Source organism: Mustelus asterias, unplaced genomic scaffold, assembly GCF_964213995.1.
Source record: "Mustelus asterias unplaced genomic scaffold, sMusAst1.hap1.1 HAP1_SCAFFOLD_324, whole genome shotgun sequence".
NCBI classification, from domain to species: domain Eukaryota; kingdom Metazoa; phylum Chordata; class Chondrichthyes; order Carcharhiniformes; family Triakidae; genus Mustelus; species Mustelus asterias.
The window spans coordinates 157501-177553 of NW_027590286.1; the positions used below are offsets into that span (position 1 = coordinate 157501).

The 20053-nt window shown below is 48.1% G+C and overlaps 1 protein-coding gene across 1 annotated transcript in view; it reads right to left on the reverse strand.

The window, feature by feature from the left end:
* LOC144486372 (Fc receptor-like protein 5) overlaps nucleotides 1-20053 on the reverse strand; it is a 61185-nt gene that overhangs the window by 9411 nt on the left and 31721 nt on the right. The window contains exons 5-13 of the mRNA XM_078204406.1: nucleotides 15665-15958; nucleotides 13924-14217; nucleotides 12504-12797; nucleotides 10865-11158; nucleotides 9303-9596; nucleotides 7651-7944; nucleotides 5999-6292; nucleotides 4019-4315; nucleotides 2975-3070 (exon numbers count right to left, since the gene is read on the reverse strand). Of these exons, the coding sequence (XP_078060532.1) occupies nucleotides 2975-3070; nucleotides 4019-4315; nucleotides 5999-6292; nucleotides 7651-7944; nucleotides 9303-9596; nucleotides 10865-11158; nucleotides 12504-12797; nucleotides 13924-14217; nucleotides 15665-15958 (2451 nt within the window). The remainder of the gene's footprint in view (nucleotides 1-2974; nucleotides 3071-4018; nucleotides 4316-5998; nucleotides 6293-7650; nucleotides 7945-9302; nucleotides 9597-10864; nucleotides 11159-12503; nucleotides 12798-13923; nucleotides 14218-15664; nucleotides 15959-20053) is intronic.

A 20053-nucleotide genomic window follows, 5' to 3' on the forward strand; every position in this document is an offset into this window, starting at 1 on the left:
GAAATGTGGGGGAATATCAAATAAAATGTCCATTTCATTCCAGGAGGGTAAGACAAGGGGTAACAGCAGGGGACTGGGGAGCAGAGTGGGGTGAAGCATCCCATGGGAAAGCTTTGTTTCTCTTACACTAAAAGGCAAGAAGCTTCAAGACAAGAAAGGCCATTCAACAAATCTTCACACATTCCCCAGAATCTCGTAACGCTGCCCCCAAGTCCATTGCAGCATCCAAATATCCCTCAATGATTCCAAGACATTCACCCTCAGTACAGGCATTGGGAGCCACTTCTTAGCCTCACCACTGTTTCAAAACTTTCCTTCCATTGGTCAATCATTGTGGGAAAACAATTAAACTGAATCAAATCAACTGAGGACAAATAAACATTCTGTTAATCTTTTTTTGGAAAACAATTAAACGAGGGATAAATCGGTAAATATTCTGTTAATCGTTTTGGCAAAACAATTAAACTAAATTAAATTAACTGAGGGACAAATCAAAAGGGGCAGTCCCCAAAAAGACAAAGTAGAAATGAAACTTAAAACATCAAACTAAAATGTGATTAAAGGGGTCGATCATGTACCCCAATCACTGCGGTGCCCAATGGGCACAGAAAACCTCAACATTGCCCTCGGACACCGCATGCTCTCTCTCCAGGGTCACCCGGCCACAAATGTAACCGTGGCAGAGGGGCAGACAGTCGAGTCGGACGACCCACTCGGTTGCCCGCTGCCTTGTTTATGGCAAATTCAGCCAGGCTCAGGAGCAGGTTCACAAGGAGGTCTTCCGTCTTCCCCGCCTCCTTCTGCACCGGGTGTCCGTAGATCAGGGGCGTGGGACTGAAGTGTAAACAAAACATCAACTGAAAGTTTTTCAAATCACTAAAAAGGGTGCACAGCCTGAGACATTCAACGTAGACATGGCTCATGGACTCCACAAGATTGCAAAAAGGGAATGCTGGGGATCCCGTGAACTGGTGTAACCTTTGATTGTCCAGAATTGCTGCCAGCATCACCCTCCACCCCAGGTCCCCAAGGTAGTGGAGGAGGATCCCTCCGTAGAGGGACCTCCACTGGGGGCGTCCACCACTGGAAGGCAACAAGGCCCACCAAGGTGTATGTGGGCAATGGATGAGGAGGCGGTAGTGGAAGGTGTGCAGCAGCAGCCCGTACAGGAAACGCCTCTGTGCAGTGGCAAAGGGCACAGACGTCATTTCCGTGAGACGTCTCACGCTGTGGGCACCTGACCTGGGGGGGTGGGGTTTAGGCGTGGAGCAAATGTGAAATTTTGTCCGAGCAGGGGTACGCTCAGACGGGACCCCACTGCACAGTTGTGCCTCCTCCAGACCACGTGTGCCCTCGGGTCCGAGCACACTGTTCTTAGGTCTTGGATGGCATTGGCTGCGCTCTGGACACCCACACCCGCACACTTGATGAGCTCATAAGGTGTCATCCAGCCCACTTCTCTGCCACCCTGTATGTCCCCGATCCTGGTCACCCCAGCATCCACGGCCCTCCTCTCCGCAAGCCACTGGATGTTAGATGGGGGGAGGAACGGATTCCTGAGCAGGGGGTCTTGAACGATAGCTGCTACTCCAGGCGGGGGAGAGCTGCGGTGAGAGGTGATCGTGTTCCAGACTTTGAGAAGGTCCCGGTAAAAGATGGGCAACACCAACAAGGAGATTTGAAGACCCTCCAGGTCTATGTACTGGAGATGCACGTCATTATTCAGACCATGTACCTGGTGGAAGAAATATGTCGCTAGGGCACACCATCGTGGAGCAGGCTCAACGTAAAGCTATCTCTGTAGCATCTGAAAGTGGAACCTAGTTGTAAAGATGCACCAGTGCCTAACCGCCCTCCCTAAGCGGGAGATTCAGAACCTCAAAAGGGCCAGGCAAACAAAGAGAGGTATTCTTTTCCCCTGAAGCAGCGGGGCACTGGGGGTCGGGGTTTCTTTCCCCTTTTAGGTCTTCTGCCATGCCCTCTGGCCATGCGGACACTCTCCCCGCCCCCCCTTCCCTCCCCCACCCCGGCCAGGCGAACAAAGACCTTGCGCCGGAAGGATGTGAATGTGCAGTAGTGAGCCGTCCCGAAGGCCGAGCGGGATGGAGTCACCCCGGACCTGACCTTCACTGGAAGATAGAGGTGGGGAGGAGGAGGTCAGCCGGGATATAGGGCGGGACATTTGAAAGAATCATTTTCTGGGCGGTGGTCTCAAGTGGGTCCACTGCCAGGAATGTTCCACCCACCGTGAGCCCCTTTTCCAGGGTGAGGTGGATCGCCTGCTTGTCTTGAAGGAAAAGACAGCTTTGCCGTGCATTTTTGAGGCCGCTACAATGTCCGAGGGGCTGACAATCCCGGCCATTGCCTGGACACAAGCCTCGATGGCCATATTGGGGTGGGTGTAGCACTTCACCCCGAGTTTCTTGGTTACTAGTTTGAAAGTCCAAGCTTAATGTAAACCAGCTTGTTACTGCCTTGCTTTGTATTTCCTGCAATGTTCCAGATTCCATACCATCTCCTCTCTCAACAACCTGTCTCAAACTATCTCTCCAAGCTCTCGCTCCATTCCTCATAACCTGATAGCTTTGTGGGGGAGGCATTCAAATGTGTTGGATCACCCTGTGTGACACTGTCACCAGCCAAGGCAAAGTTGAACCTGACTAAAATTAGCTGTATGGCTGTGGCCTGCATCACAAGCCCAGCCATCTGTTTAGCTCTTCAGAAGGCAATGCCGTTGAATATTCAATTGGCTACCTGACAGGTGATAGAGTTGATATTTCCTACTTTTCTATTGCACCCAAGTCTATTTTTGACCTACTATTCTTCAAACTTCAGCCTGAAATGGGGCTCCCCTACATCTGATGTCAGAGAGAAGAGGGTGGTTGCATTAGCCAATTGGTTCATAGTGATCATGAAGATACGACAGTTACCTTGGCATGTCTGACGACCAGTTCTTGCACTGAACCTGACCTACCTTTCCTCCAGAGGCAGAGCCCCAGCAGAGCGAGGATGAGAATCAGACCCACGGCAGAACCAATGCCAGCCACTAGGGAAGCCACAGAGCTATTTTCTGAATGAGATACAGGGAGAGAGAGCAGAACATTGTCAATAAACAGCTTCTACACGAGGTGAATAAGCTGGAACTGAATGCAGGACAGGAATTGAACCTGAAAAACTGCAGACACCAAAGTTAGCTCCAGACCAGAAGGAGAAAACAAAATAAAACAATGAGGTAGAATCATAACACCATCCAAAAGAGGAGGAGGCATTTTGGCCCATCATGTCCGTGCTATCCCATTAAATGCCCGACTCAATTAGTCCCACTCCCCCACCCATTTTTTTTGTTCCTCAACATCTGTTAACATTTCTTCCGATGAGTATTGTCAATTCTCCTTTGAGAGTTACCGAATATTCTTCCACTGTGATTTCTACAGGTGTTCCAGATCGCAGAAACCCGCTACATACAGGGAAACAAGAAACGAATATTAATCTCCATTCCGATTATTTTGTCAATTATCTTCAATCTATGTCTCCTGGTTAAAATCACCCTTGCCAGCGTACAGATCTCCTCAGAGTTGGCAAGAGAGCTGGAGTGTGGATGTGGGTCCCAATGAACCAGCTAAAGTTTGGCAGTCAGGAACTCAATTTCCATTGGTCAATGTCCTATATTTTGACCGGAATTCATGAAGTCCTTTGTGAGATGGTGACCGTGCGCCAACTACCAGGCAGATGTTTCACCAATCACAGCTGTTGGGAAGCTAGTACACCTTTGATTCTCGATGCTCATTCATATAGCTGTGGTCCGCATCACAAGCCCAGCCATCTGTTTAGTTCTTCAGAACACAAAGCTGCTGCATACTGTACAGGTGTGGAGGGAGCACTCGGTTCACCCTGTCAGGGGAGTTTGAACTGTTCAGTTGCTCGTTAGTGTAACCAGGAAAGGTCAGAGATTGGAAGTGAAACAGGGAAACCGTTTTACGAAAATCAGATGGATATATTGACAGTGAATCTCACTCACCTCTCACAGTGATGTTTACAGGATCACTATCACCCGAGGTTAGGTTCCTTCCATTCACATCCGCTTCATACCGACAGGCATAATTTTCTATTCCAGAGTGATCAATATTCTTGACGGTGAAGGTGACGGAATGTGTGTCTGCAGCAGGAGACTTGACGCTGACTAATTCCATTTCTCCTTGCCTGTATAAGTAAAATGCAATGGCAGGATTGTCGCGGGGGCTGCTACAGTTAAAGGTGACATCTCCACCCTGAGCAGCAGCATCAGAATCCACCCAGAAATGTGGCTTATTCAGAACTGCAATTGGAAAGAGAGAAGTGGTGACAATTGATTGTAAATTCAATGCTGAGTTATAGGAAACAGATTATTACTGGTAATTCTAATGGTAGAACAGTGGTTATCACTCCTGCCTCACAGCGCCCGGGACCTGGATTTGATTCTGGCTACAGGTGACTGTCTGTATGGAGTTTGCACGTTCTCCCCGTGTCTGCATGGATTCCCTCTGGGTGCTCTGGTTTCCTCCCACAGTCCAAAGATGTCCAGGTTGGGGGGATTGGCCATGCTAAATGTGCGGGGTCCTGGGACCCGGGCATAAACAGTTTCCAAAGAGATTTTCTTGTTCTATAATGATAAACAAGTCACAAGGCTAGACTGTGAACTAAATCTGTATTTATATTCCTGGGTGTAATTTTCATGTCTATAACTTCAATCTGGAGTGAGACAATTTGATTCTGTTTCAGATTTTGGTGAAAGAATGATCAGGATTTCTGGATTTAAATAAACCCCCATTTACAATAAAGTGAATATTGTGAGAACGATGTTTAAGAGGCTCTGATAGTCATTAGGAACTGTCAGTGTAAGATACACAGCGGGTGAATTCAGAGACCAATGTTCGAGAGGTTCTGTGAAAAGTTGTGGTCTGAGGTGGATGTCAGTTGTGTTTAATTATTCTGCCCCAATATTACAGCAATCCATTGTGTTACAATTCGGGCAACAGAGATTCGAGGAAGAAATTCAGGAAACATTCGAGAAATCTTTATTTCTCATCAGTTACCCGCGAGTGTGGGAGTTACCACGTTGCTGAATTTTGATTTAACCTCCTTCCTTTGATGCTGTATCCATATCTGCATTTATAATCCACACTCATGTTTGCACTGGTTACTGTGTAGGTTACACTGTTTTTTTTGTTGTAAAGGTACGGTGAGAGTACAGTGAATTATTATCTTTGAGAGAAGAAACATCTACCACCGACAGTGCAGCACTCCCTCAGTACTGGCACCGGGGGGAGTGTCGGCCTGGATTATGGAACTCAAATCCGAGAGTATATACATCTACCTCTGACAGTGCAGCACTCCCTCAGTACTGACAGTGAGGCTCATTAAAACTTGTGGATGTTGAACCCGCAAGTCTGTCACAGGGGAGACATGGAGATCGGGTCTATCAAATTAAGTAAGAGTTGTGTCAATGCAGATAGTTTCACACAGTGGATTTATTGTAATATTCAGCGTGCAGAATGAATGTGGAAGGATGGTTATGGCTGGATTTGTTAACTGGCCTTCGCTCATTGTGATGAGGGGTCACGGACACTGTGATGTCCTCAATGCTCTCACTGGAACACTCGGGGGTCACTGTGGGGTCAGGAAGGGCCTTTCCAAACAGGGCTAGAATGTGAGGCCACGGGACCATGCTCCCCCAGCTCCCTCTCTCTCAGTGACAGAACACTTCAGCTGCTGACTGTCCCCCTCACCGTCTCCTCCTGCCTTCCTCACCGGCCCCACCTCTCCCCCTGTGACCACACTCTGTGTAAACGGGTGAATTCCAGCCCAGTGTTCCAGAGACACTCTGAAGAGTTGTAGAGAGAGATGAACACTCAGTCACTGCTGCTCCCCAATGTTAACTCACATGTTACAGTCACGGCAGCCTCGATTTGGGAAATGAGTCAGAAAAAGATTCTGGGACATTCTGTTTGTTGTCACTTACTTGCGATTGTGGGAGTTACCACGTTGCTGAATTCCGATTCTAACCTCCTTCCTTTGATGCTGTATCCATATCTGCATTTATAATCCACTCTGATGTTTACACCGGTTACTGTGTCGGTTACACTCTTGTCCCGTGTACTAATTCGGCTGGAGTGCCGTGGATTATTATCTTTATAAAAGGAGAAGTTTCGATAGCGATAATCTCCAGTCACGGTGCAGGTAATGGTAACCTTCTCTCCGACAATGTAGACCCCACTCTGCTGATCCAGAGACACCACTGGCGCTGTCAGGGGATCTGTGGTAGAGTAAATGTGAGGAACTATTAGAAATGGATCAGATGGGTCTGATGTACAGCAGCAGGTTCGAAGGCTGCTCCCTCAATAGCCAGTGATCTGTGTGGAAGGGAAGTGATTTGATCTGGATTTGAGATTCCAGTTAGGAAAGGTTGGGGATTTGATTCTGAAGGAACAAAGGAACTATTATACATCGGGGGAACTTTCAGGACTTCAGCACACCCCCAAAATAAAGTTCACAACCAGTGAGGTACTATTGCAATATAATCACTCTTTCAATGCATAGGCCCCAGCAGGTAAAAGTACACAGCAAGATCCCATCAACAAAAATGAATCACATTATCTCACACGCCATAGAAGATTTACCCAGAGACACCGAGAACCAGCCCCGGAATTCAACAGAGCTAATCCGACTAGATTGTGGAGCTCCAGTTCCAGAGTGTTTCCACAACAGTGCAGTACTCCCTCAGTACTGACACCGGGGGAGTGTCGGCCTGGATTATGGAGCTCAAATCCTCGAGGATATACATCTACCTCTGACAGTGCAGCACTCCCTCAGTGTTGACACCGGGGGGAGTGTTGGCCTGGATTATGGAGCTCAAATCAAAGAGTATATACATCTACCTCCGACAGTGCAGCGCTCCCTCAGTACTGGCACCAGGGGGAGTGTTGGCCTGGATTATGGAGCTCAAATCCGAGAGTATATACAGCTACCTCTGACAGTGCAGCACTCCCTCAGTATTGACAGTGAGGCTCATTAAAATTTGTGGATGTTGAACCCGCAAGTCTGTCACAGGGGCGACATGGAGATCGGGTCTATCAAATTAAGTGAGAGTTGTGTCAATGCAGATAGTTTCACACAAGTGGATTTATTGTAATATTCAGTGTGCAGAATGAATTTGGAAGGGTGGTTATGGCTGGATTTATTAACAGGCCCTCGCTCATTTTGGTGAGGGGTCACCGACACTGTGATGTCCTCAGCGCTCTCACTGGAACACTCGGGGGTCACTCTGGGGTCAGGAAGGGCCTTTCCCATCAGGGCTAAAATATGAGGCCACGGGACCATGCTCCCCCAGCTCCCTCTCCCTCAGTGACAGAACACTTCAGCTGCTGACTGTCCCCCTCACCCCCTCCTCCTGTCTTCCTCACCGGCCCCACCTCACCCCCTGTGACCACACTCTGTGTAAATGGGTGAATTCCTGCCCAGTGTTCCAGAGACACTCTGAAGAGTTGTAGAGAGAGATGAACACTCAGTCACTGCTGCTCCCCAATGTTAACTCACATGTTACAGTCACGGCAGCCTCGATTTGGGAAATGAGTCAAAGAAAGATTCTGAAACATTCTGTTTGTTGTCACTTACCCGCGAGTGTGGGAGTTACCACATTGCTGAATTCCGATTCTAACCTCCTTCCTTTGATGCTGTATCCATATCTGCATTTATAATCCACTCTGATGTTTATACCGGTTACTGTGTAGGTTACACTCTTGTCCCGTGTACTAATTAGTCTGGAGTGCAGTGGATTATTATCTTTATAAAAGTAGAAGGTTCGATCGCGATGATCTCCAGTCACGGTGCAGGTAATGGTAACCTTCTCTCCGACAATGTAGACCCCACTCTGCTGATCCAGAGACACCACTGGCGCTGTCAGGGGATCTGTGGTAGAGTAAATGTGAGGGACTATTAGAAATGGATCAGATGGGTCTGATGTACAGCAGCAGGTTAGAAGGCTGCTCCCTCAATAGCCAGTGATCTGTGTGGGAGGAAAGTGATTTGATCTGGATTTGAGATTCCAGTTAGGAAAGGTTGGGGATTTGATTCTGAAGGAACAAAGGAACTATTACACATCGGGGGAACTTTCAGGAATTCAACACATCCCCAAAATAAAGTTCACAGCCAGTGAGGTACTATTACAGTATAATCACTCTTTCAATGCATAGGCCCCAGCAGGTAAAAGTACACAGCAAGATCCCATCAACAAAAATGAATCACATTATCTCACACGCCATAGAAGATTTACCCAGAGACACCGAGAACCGGCCCCAGAATTCAACAGAGCTAATCCGACTAGATTGTGGAGTTCAAGTTCCAGAGTGTGTCCACAACAGTGTAGCACTCCCTCAGTGTTGACACCGGGGGAAGAGTTGGCCTGGATTATGGAGCTCAAATCCTCGAGGATATACATCTACCTCTGACAGTGCAGCGCTCCCTCAGTACTGACACCGGGGGGAGTGTTGGCCTGGATTATGGAGCTCAAATCCGAGAGTATATACAGCTACCTCTGACAGTGCAGCGCTCCCTCAGTACTGACACCGGGGGGAGTGTTGGCCTGGATTATGGAGCTCAAATCCGAGAGTATATACAGCTACCTCTGACAGTGCAGCACTCCCTCAGTATTGACAGTGAGGCTCATTAAAATTTGTGGATGTTGAACCCGCAAGTCTGTCACAGGGGAGACATGGAGATAGGGTCTATCAGATTAAGTGAGAGTTGTGTCAATGCAGATAGTTTCACACAAGTGGATTTATTGTAATATTCAGTGTGCAGAATGAATGTGGAAGGGTGGTTATGGCTGGATTTATTAACAGGCCCTCGCTCATTTTGGTGAGGGGTCACGACACTGTGATGTCCTCAGCGCTCTCACTGGAACACTCGGGGGTCACTCTGTGGTCAGGAAGGGCCTTTCCCATCAGGGCTAAAATATGAGGCCACGGGACCATGCTCCCCCAGCTCCCTCTCCCTCAGTGACAGAACACTTCAGCTGCTGACTGTCCCCCCTCACTGCCTCCTCCTGCCTTCCTCACCAGCCCCACCTCACCCCCTGTGACCACACTCTGTGTAAACGGGTGAATTCCTGCCCAGTGTTCCAGAGACACTCTGAAGAGTTGTAGAGAGAGATGAACACTCAGTCACTGCTGCTCCCCAATGTTAACTCACATGTCCAGTCACGGCAGCCTCGATTTGGGAAATTAATCAAAGAAAGATTCTGGAACATTCTGTTTGTTGTCAATTACCTGCGATTGTGGGAGTTACCACGTTGCTGAATGCCGATTCTAACCTCCTTCCTTTGATGCTGTATCCATATCTGCATTTATAATCCACTCTGATGTTTAGACTGGTTACTGTGTCGGTTACACTCCTGTCCCCTGTCCTAATTAGTCTGGAGTGCAGTGGATTATTATCTTTATAAAAGTAGAAGGTTCGATCGCGATAATCTCCAGTCACGGTGCAGGTAATGGTAACCTTCTCTCCGACAATGTAGACCCCACTCTGCTGATCCAGAGACACCACTGGCGCTGTCAGGGGATCTGTGGTAGAGTAAATGTGAGGAACTATTAGAAATGGATCAGATGGGTCTGATGTACAGCAGCAGGTTCGAAGGCTGCTCCCTCAATAGCCAGTGATCTGTGTGGAAGGGAAGTGATTTGATCTGGATTTGAGATTCCAGTTAGGAATGGTTGGCGATTTGATTCTGAAGGAACAAAGGAACTATTATACATCGGGGGAACTTTCAGGACTTCAGCACACCCCCAAAATAAAGTTCACAGCCAGTGAGGTACTATTGCAATATAATCACTCTTTCAATGCATAGGCCCCAGCAGGTAAAAGTACACAGCAAGATCCCATCAACAAAAATGAATCACATTATCTCACACGCCATAGAAGATTTACCCAGAGACACCGAGAACCAGCCCCGGAATTCAACAGAGCTAATCCGACTAGATTGTGGAGCTCCAGTTCCAGAGTGTTTCCACAACAGTGCAGCACTCCCTCAGTACTGACACCGGGGGAGTGTCGGCCTGGATTATGGAGCTCAAATCCTCGAGGATATACATCTACCTCTGACAGTGCAGCACTCCCTCAGTGTTGACACCGGGGGGAGTGTTGGCCTGGATTATGGAGCTCAAATCCGAGAGTATATACAGCTACCTCTGACAGTGCAGCACTCCCTCAGTATTGACAGTGAGGCTCATTAAAATTTGTGGATGTTGAACCCGCAAGTCTGTCACAGGGGCGACATGGAGATCGGGTCTATCAAATTAAGTGAGAGTTGTGTCAATGCAGATAGTTTCACACAAGTGGATTTATTGTAATATTCAGTGCGCAGAATGAATTTGGAAGGGTGGTTATGGCTGGATTTATTAACAGGCCCTCGCTCATTTTGGTGAGGGGTCACCGACACTGTGATGTCCTCAGCGCTCTCACTGGAACACTCGGGGGTCACTCTGGGGTCAGGAAGGGCCTTTCCCATCAGGGCTAAAATATGAGGCCACGGGACCATGCTCCCCCAGCTCCCTCTCCCTCAGTGACAGAACACTTCAGCTGCTGACTGTCCCCCTCATCCCCTCCTCCTGCCTTCCTCACCGGCCCCACCTCACCCCCTGTGACCACACTCTGTGTAAACGGGTGAATTCCTGCCCAGTGTTCCAGAGACACTCTGAAGAGTTGTAGAGAGAGATGAACACTCAGTCACTGCTGCTCCCCAATGTTAACTCACATGTTACAGTCACGGCAGCCTCGATTTGGGAAATGAGTCAAAGAAAGATTCTGGAACATTCTGTTTGTTGTCACTTACCCGCGAGTGTGGGAGTTACCACGTTGCTGAATTCCGATTCCAACCTCCTTCCTTTGATGCTGTATCCATATCTGCATTTATAATCCACTCTGATGTTTACACCGGTTACTGTGTAGGTTACACTCTTGTCCCGTGTACTAATTGGGCTGGAGTGCAGTGGATTATTATCTTTATAAAAGTAGAAGTTTCGATCGCGATAATCTCCAGTCACGGTGCAGGTAATGGTAACCTTCTCTCCGACAATGTAGACCCCACTCTGCTGATCCAGAGACACCACTGGCGCTGTCAGGGGATCTGTGGTAGAGTAAATGTGAGGAACTATTAGAAATGGATCAGATGGGTCTGATGTACAGCAGCAGGTTAGAAGGCTGCTCCCTCAATAGCCAGTGATCTGTGTGGAAGGGAAGTGATTTGATCTGGATTTGAGATTCCAGTTAGGAAAGGTTGGGGATTTGATTCTGAAGGAACAAAGGAACTATTACACATCGGGGGAACTTTCAGGACTTCAGCAAATCCCCAAAATAAAGTTCACAGCCAGTGAGGTACTATTGCAATATAATCACTCTTACAATGCGTAGGCCCCAGCAGGTAAAAGTACACAGCAAGATCCCATCAACAAAAATGAATCACACGCCATGGAAGATTTACCCAGAGACACCGAGAATCAGCCCCGGAATTCAAAAGAGCTAATCCGACTAGTTTGTGGAGTTCCAGTTCCAGAGTGTGTCCACAACAGTGCAGATCTCCCTCAGCACTGACACCGGGGGAGTGTCGGCCTGGATTATGGAGCTCAAATCCTAGAGTATATACATCTACCTCCGACAGTGCAGCACTCCCTCAGTACTGGCACCGAGGGACTGTCGGCGTGGATGATGGAGCTCAAATCCTCAAGGATATACATCTACCTCTGACAGTGCAGCACTCCCTCAGTACTGGCACCGGGGCGAGTGTCGGCCTTGATTATGGAACTCAAATCCTAGAGCATATACATCTACCCCCGACAGTGCAGCACTCCCTCAGTACTGACAGTGAGGCTCATTAAAATTTGTGGATGTTGAACCCGCAAGTCTGTCACCGGGAGACATGGAGTTCGGGTCTCTCAAATTAAGTGAGAGTTGTGTCAATGCAGATAGTTTCACACAAGTGGATTTATTGTAATATTCAGTGTGCAGAATGAATGTGGAAGGGTGGTTATGGCTGGATTTATTAACAGTCCCTCGCTCATTGTGATGAGGGGTCATGGACACTGTGATGTCCTCGATGCTCTCACTGGAACACTCGGGGGTCACTCTGGGGTCAGGAAGGGCCTTTTCCATCAGGGCTAGAATGTGAGGCCACGGTACCATGCTCCCCCAGCTCCCTCTCCCTCAGTGACAGAACACTTCAGCTGCTGACTGTCCCCCTCACCCCCTCCTCCTGCCTTCCTCACCGGCCCCACCTCACCCCCTGTGACCACACTCTGTGAAAACGGGTGAATTCCTGCCCAGTGTTCCAGAGACACTCTGAAGAGTTGTAGAGAGAGATGAACACTCAGTCACTGCTGCTCCCCAATGTTAACTCACATGTACAGTCACGGCAGCCTAGATTTGGGAAATGAGTCAAAGAAAGATTCTGGAACATTCTGTTTGTTGTCACTTACCCGCGAGTGTGGGAGTTACCACGTTGCTGAATTTCGATTCCAACCACCTTCCTTTGATGCTGTATCCATATCTGCATTTATAATCCCCTCTGATGTTTACACCGGTTACTGTGTAGGTTCCGCTCTTGTCCCGTGTACTAATTGGGCTGGAGTGCAGTGGATTATTATCTTTATAAAAGTAGAAGGTTCGATCGCGATAATCTCCAGTCACGGTGCAGGTAATGGTAACCTTCTCTCCGACAATGTAGACCCCACTCTGCTGATCCAGAGACACCACTGGCGCTGTCAGGGGATCTGTGGTAGAGTAAATGTGAGGAACTATTAGAAATGGATCAGATGGGTCTGATGTACAGCAGCAGGTTAGAAGGCTGCTCCCTGAATAGACAGTGATCTGTGTGGAAGGAACGTGATTTGATCTGGATTTGAGATTGCAGTTGGGAAAGTTTGGGGATTTGATTCTGAAGGAACAAATGAACTATTACACATCGGGGGAACTTTCAGGACTTCAACACATCCCCAAAAATTAACTTTACAACCAATGAGATACTATTACAACATAATCACTCTTTCAATGCAAAGACCCGAGGAGAACAAATGTACACAGCAAGATCCCATCACAAAAATGAGTCATTGAGCTGATAATGTGTTATCTCACACCCTGTGTGATGATTACGGGCTGCATATTTACCCAGAGGCACCGAGAACCAGCCCTGGAATTCAACAGAGATTGTCTGACTGGACTGTGGAGTTCCACTTCTAAAGTGTGTCAGTGTGTCTCTGACAGTGCAGCGTTCCCTCAGTACTGGCACCGGAGTTCATTTAAACTTGTGGATGGTGAATCCACAACTTCTGTCACAGGAGAGACAGGGAGATAGGGTCGATCAAATTGAGTGAGGGTTGTGTCAATGCAGATAGTTTCACACAGTGTATTTATTGTAATATTCAGTGTGCAGAATGAATGTGGAAGGGTGGTTATGGCTGGATTTATTAACAGGCCCTCGCTCATTGCGATGAGGATCACCGACAATATATTATCCTCAATGCTCGCACTGGAACACTCGGGGGTCACTGTGGGGTCAGGAAGGTTCTTTCCCATCAGGGCTAGAATGTGAGGCCACGGGACCATGCTCCCCCAGCTCCCTCTCCCTCAGTGACAAAACACTTCAGCTGCTGACTGTCCCCCTCACCCCCTCCTCCTGCCTTCCTCACCAGCCCCACCTCACCCCCTGTGACCACACTCTGTATAAACGGGTGAATTCCTGCCCAGTGTTCCAGAGACACTCTGAAGAGTTGTAGAGAGAGATGAACACTCAGTCACTGCTGCTCCCCAATGTTAACTCACATGTTACAGTCACGGCAGCCTCGATTTGGGAAATGAGTCAGAGAAAGATTCTGGAACATTCTGTTTGTTGTCACTTACCCGCGAATGTGGGAGTTACCACGTTGCTGAATTCCGATTCCAACCACCTTCCTTTGATGCTGTATCCATATCTGCATTTATAATCCCCTCTGATGTTTACACCGGTTGCTGTGTAGGTTACACTCTTGTCCCGTGTACTAATTGGGCTGGAGTGCAGTGGATTATTATCTTTATAAAAGTAGAAGTTTCGATAGTGATAATCTCCAGTCACGGTGCAGGTAATGGTGACCTTCTCTCCGACAATGTAGACCCCACTCTGCTGATCCAGAGACACCACTGGCGCTGTCAGGGGATCTGTGGTAGAGTAAATGTGAGGAACTATTAGAAATGGATCAGATGGGTCTGATGTACAGCAGCAGGTTCGAAGGCTGCTCCCTCAATAGCCAGTGATCTGTGTGGAAGGGAAGTGATTTGATCTGGATTTGAGATTCCAGTTAGGAAAGGTTGGGGATTTGATTCTGAAGGAACAAAGGAACTATTACACATCGGGGGAACTTTCAGGACTTCAGCACATCCCCAAAATAAAGTTCACAGCCAGTGAGGTACTATTGCAATATAATCACTCTTTCAATGCATAGGCCCCAGCAGGTAAAAGTACACAGCAAGATCCCATCAACAAAAATGAATCACATTATCTCACACGCCATAGAAGATTTACCCAGAGACACCGAGAACCAACCCCGGAATTCAACAGAGCTAATCCAACTAGATTGTGGAGCTCCAGTTCCAGAGTGTTTCCACAACAGTGCAGCACTCCCTCAGTACTGACACCGGGGGAGTGTCGGCCTGGATGATGGAGCTCAAATCCTCGAGGATATACATCTACCTCTGACAGTGCAGCACTCCCTCAGTACTGACACCGGGGGGTGTGACGGCCTGGATTATGGAGCTCAAATCCTAGAGTACATACACCTACCCCCGACAGTGCAGCACTCCCTCAGTACTGGCACCGGGGGGTGTGACGGCCTCGATTATGAAGCTCAGAGCAGTGGAGTCGGAGTTGATATCCGAATCTGCTGATGTGGGAAAGAATGTTACAATTCCAAGTTAGGAGAGTTCAGGTGGAGATAATCCAACCCAACTTGAGTGATTGGCTGCACCAGTTGGAGAGTGAAAGACAAGAGGAGGGTGGGGTGGGTGGGGTGGGTGTGGGGGTGGGGGGGTGCCGGGGGGCTGGGGGGGTGGGGGGGGGCTGTGGGTGGGAGGGGTGGGGGGGGGTGGGGGGGGGGTGGGGGGTGATGTAATATGAACCACCCCCTGGGGGCTGTAGGAAAGGATTTGGATATTCTGTGACATATAACCTCAATGGTTGGTGTAGGTCCCTTGAGGACAATATTACGTCATCAAAAACCTCGACCCAAGTGCCTTCAGTAGAGAATGCTGATTAGCTCCCCCAGTGAGAGAATACACCAGCTGCTCAGTGACTCCGCACACCCTCCTCCTCCTGCTTTACCACCGCCACCACCCACCCACCCCCCCCCCCCCCCCCCCGCCCTGCCCCCCACCTCCACCCCAGTCTGGTTACCATGAGGTTCAATAACCCCAGTCAATGCACAGTGGTTGAATTCATGACCCATTCTGTCATCAATCATTGAGCAATGAAATGGACTCTCACTCGGATCTGCTGCTCTCTCCTAGCACTGGCCGTTCAGTTTTGTGGTGGGGAATTGAAGATGAATTTATAAACACGCCCAGCCCATTGAATCAACATATTTAACAATCTCTGCTCCCTGTGACTTACCTGCTGTAGTCACTGTCACACTCTCGCTCATTGGGGATATGAGCTGCCTATTCCTGATGGAAATCTCATATTGACATTGGTATGGCCCCTCACTGCTTCTACCAGTGTTCCGGAATGTTCCAATGTTGTCCTTTGTGTCGATTCCACTGGAGGTCAGACGTTGGACACCTTTGTAAAAATGGAAGGTTTTATCTCGATTATCTCCAAAGGCGGTGCAGGTAATGGTGACCGTCTCTCCCACAACATACACCCCGGTGGGTTCACTCAGGGATATCCGTGGCTTTCTTAGCTGCTCTGTGGGAAAACAAACGGACAGAACAGTTAGAGATGGATCGGAGGGATCTCATGTCCAGCCATTGTTAATACAAACACCATCCATTGATCTGTGTGGAGGGACAGCGCTCACATCCTGAACTGAGGTTCCACACACACACAGTTGGGAATTGATTCCAAATGAATGAACATTTGGAAGATGATTTCAGAAACTGGTAACACCCCAAAACAGCCCAGTGAGAGAATCATTTATCTTCAGCCTGTGTTCCGAAGTTGAGTGGAATGTTAGAATTAGTGTTGTAAAATTAGAAAAAAATTGTGAAATCAACATATTGGCTCATTCCAGACGTGAGTGTCTCTGACAAGCCTGACAATTATTGTCCATCTCTCATTGCCCTTTGTGAATCTGGTGGTGATCCTCTCTGATGTGAGGCTGCCCATGGAGTGTTGTTAAACGGAAAGCCAATGGAAGCCCCGTTTGGACCAAGAGATGATTGAAGAAGCACCGACATATTTGGTGTTTGGGTTTGTGTGAGACCCAGAGGGAACCCGTGTGTTGATGGTCTTCCTCTGCATCTGTTGTTATTGCCATCTGAATGACATACATGTTCTCTAAACACTTCATGGTCCTTGTCTCCTCTCGACCAGGGTGTGATCCTCTTGATCATGAACCCTCTGATATCTCTATACTTGGATAATTGCTGCCTCGGGAACTCTCCCCCACTTTCCATCGCTCCACAATTGGCTCATTTAGCTGCCGGGGGCCTGAGCTCTGGAATCCCCTCCCGAAACCTCTCCGCCTGTCTCTCTCTCTCCCCCCCTCAATGATGCCCCTAAATACTGCCCCCCTTCCCCTCCACACAGATTTGGGTTGTCCACACTAACATCTCCACTCAGTGTTCAATGGATTGTGTATCCCTTTGACACAGCGAGTAAGGAGTTCGCACATTACAGGTGCTTTATCAATGAAATGATGTTTCTGTGAGGATGGGACTAGTGTCGGGTGGACAACTGTGACTGTTTTTCAGGGACAGAGAGGGAGATCCTTTCTCTTGGCCGGGATGGGGCAGGAGGTGACAGAGATACAGATAGCCATTGAAGGTTTTGGACAGCTGGAGGATAGGGTAGGTGGGACAGGACAGATGTTTCTGAGATTGGACCCCAGCTGGAGTGATGCATTAGAATGATTCCAGGGTCCAATGGGGTGAATTCTGACAACAGTCTGCATGGACAGCGCTGAGTGTGGAAGAGAAACGGGTGAAATGGAATTGTTTGAGGGAAATTAATTACTTGATGCAGCATTCTGGGAGACTCTGTGTTCTTTCATCTCACCCTGGAGAAACAGTCAGCAAAATCTCAGAATTAGAAATCACCTTTTCAAGGGCGATGCTGGCAAGAAATTCCTCACACGAGGATCAGTCTAGATCACCTCAAACATTCCTCAAATCACAGCTGAGGTTCGGTCAGTTGTAAATTGCAGACTCGGGGGTGAAAGGTTTTTGTTATTTTATATTGTTGGAGGAAAGGTCATCAGGGTGTGTGAAATTAGAGAAGATTTAGATCTCTCACACTCCAACTGGACAGCAGAACAGACACAAGGACGTCCAATGGCAACTTTGGATATCCTATGAAACATTCGGAATTGGAACTGCAAATTTGGAATGAATGTTCCCATTCAATAGAACATTGGCTGTGGCCACTGGGGATTCTGGATCGTTCCCGAGTTATCTTCCCCAGAGTGTGTTAATGGATGGAGCGCCAACAACAAGAATAAGTCTTTTCCCATGGCATTAACAATCTAGGCCCACGGCACCAGCGTCAATGTTACAACACGATGGGTTACAACAATCAAACCCATCACCATATGAAAAAAAAAATTGGTTTAACACGATCGGAATTAATAATTCAATGTCATGATATTAGAGAGAAATGTGGACACTTTGAGAGAATCTCCTCTGAACAGGAAAAGCCGTTGAAACTGGAGAATATGAATGAGTGAAATGAAAACCACGACCTTTCCCAGAATTCCAGAATCACAGGTTGTTACAATATCCCCCAAAGCGGGCCTTTCCTCACAGTGAACTCCCATTTCCAATCGTTTGAGGCTCTTTGTAATTAAACCCACTCCCCCTCACTTTCCCAATATCCAATCTTTTCTCCAGGCAGGTAATTAGTTACCAACTATCATAGAATCATACTGAGCTGAGGAGGCCCATCGGCCCATCGAGTCTGCACCAGCACGCGAGAACCACCTGACCTCCCACCTAATCCCATTTACCAGCACTTGTCCCATCGCCCTGAATGTTATGACGTGCCAAGTGCTCATCCAGGGATTTGTTGAAAGGATGTGAGGCAACCCACCTATCCCACCCTCCCAGGCAGCACATTCAAGACTGCCATCACCCTCTGGGGAAAACTATTTTTCCTCACATCCCCCCGAAACCTCCTGGTGAATCTCCTGGGCACCCCCTCCAGTGCAATCACATCCTTCCTATTATGTGGTGACCAGAACTGCACACAGAACTCCAACTGTGGCCTCACCAAAGTTTAATACAAATCCAACTTGGCTTCCCTGCTTTGTCATCTATTCCTCGACTGATAAAAGGAAGTGTCCCAAATGCCTTTTTCACCAGCCTACTAACATGCCTTTCCACCTTCAGAGATCTGTGCAGAAATACACCAAGATCCCTTTGTCCCAGAGAAATTCCCAGTGTCAAGCTGTTCATTGAATATTTCCTTGTCAAATTCCCAGTCTCCCGCAACTGGAATCGATTTCAGCTCATGTGATGGATCAGAATCTATCACGATTTAGTGAACGTTAGTCAAAGCTCCTCTGTGTGTGTATGTGTGTGTGTGTGTGTGTGTGTGTGTGAGTCTGTGTCTTTATCTCTGTCTGTCCCCTCCAGTCTGTGTGTCTCTCAGTCTGTCTGTCTTTTTGCGGATTCTGTATGTGTATGTCTGTGTGTTTGTCTCTGTGTGTCTGTGTCTGTTTGTGTGTCTCTCTGTCTCTGTGTCCTTATCTCTGTCTATCCCTTCCAGTCTGTGTGTCCCTCAGTCTGTCTGTCTGTGTCTGTGTGTCTGTCTGTGTCTGGGAGCACCATTATGGAATGGATTCAAATCCTAACCTAGTCAATCTCTCCTCATACATCAGTCACGTCATCCCCGGAATCAACCCGGTAAACCTTCACTGCACTTACAAAGGTCGGTGTGTCTCTCAGTCTGTGTGTGTGTGTGTGTCTGTCTGTCTCTGTGTGTATATCGTTGTCTGTCCCTTCCAGTCTGTGTGTCTCAGTCTCTGTGTCTCTCTCTGGGAGCACCTTTATGGAAATGGATTCACACATCCGTCTGTTAAACTGAACAAAACGAGGGTGAGATGATGAAATGTTGACCACAAACAGCAGCTGCTGTGATGTGTTTACTGAAGGACATTCGTCTCTGCTCTCGACACAGATCTCAATCTCAATGATCATAGAATCCTCCAGTGCAGGAGGAGGCCATTTGGCCCATCGAGTCTGCACCGACCAGAATCCCACCCAGGCCCTCTTTCCCTCACCCCACATATTTACCCTGCTGATCCCCCTGATACCTGAGGGTCAATTTATCACGGCCAATCACCCTGACCCGCACATCTCTGGACTGTGGGAGGAAACCGGAGCACACGGAAACCCACGCAGACACGGGGAAAATGTGCAAACTCCACACAGCCAGTGACCGGAGGCTGGAATTGAACCCAGGACCCTGGCGCTGTGAGGCAGCAGTGCTAACCACTGTGTCACCCCGAGATGTGACCAGCTCCAGGAGACTACAGGAGAAAGTGCCATTTAAATAATGAGAACTGAACATTGTGTCAATTCAGGGGAACAGGAAATAGTTTACAAACTGTCAGAGACGTCACAATGAACCAATTGTGGGAGAAAATTAAATATCAATAGATTTCCAAATCAATCTGGGTGCATCTTAGTCACAGTCAGTGTTTAGAAATATAGAAGATAGGAGCAGGAGGAGGCCATTCGGCCCTTCGAGCCTCCTCCACCACTCATTACGATAATGGGGGATCATCCAAATCAATAACCTAATCCTGCTTTCTCCCCATAACCTTTGATCCAGTTCGCCCCA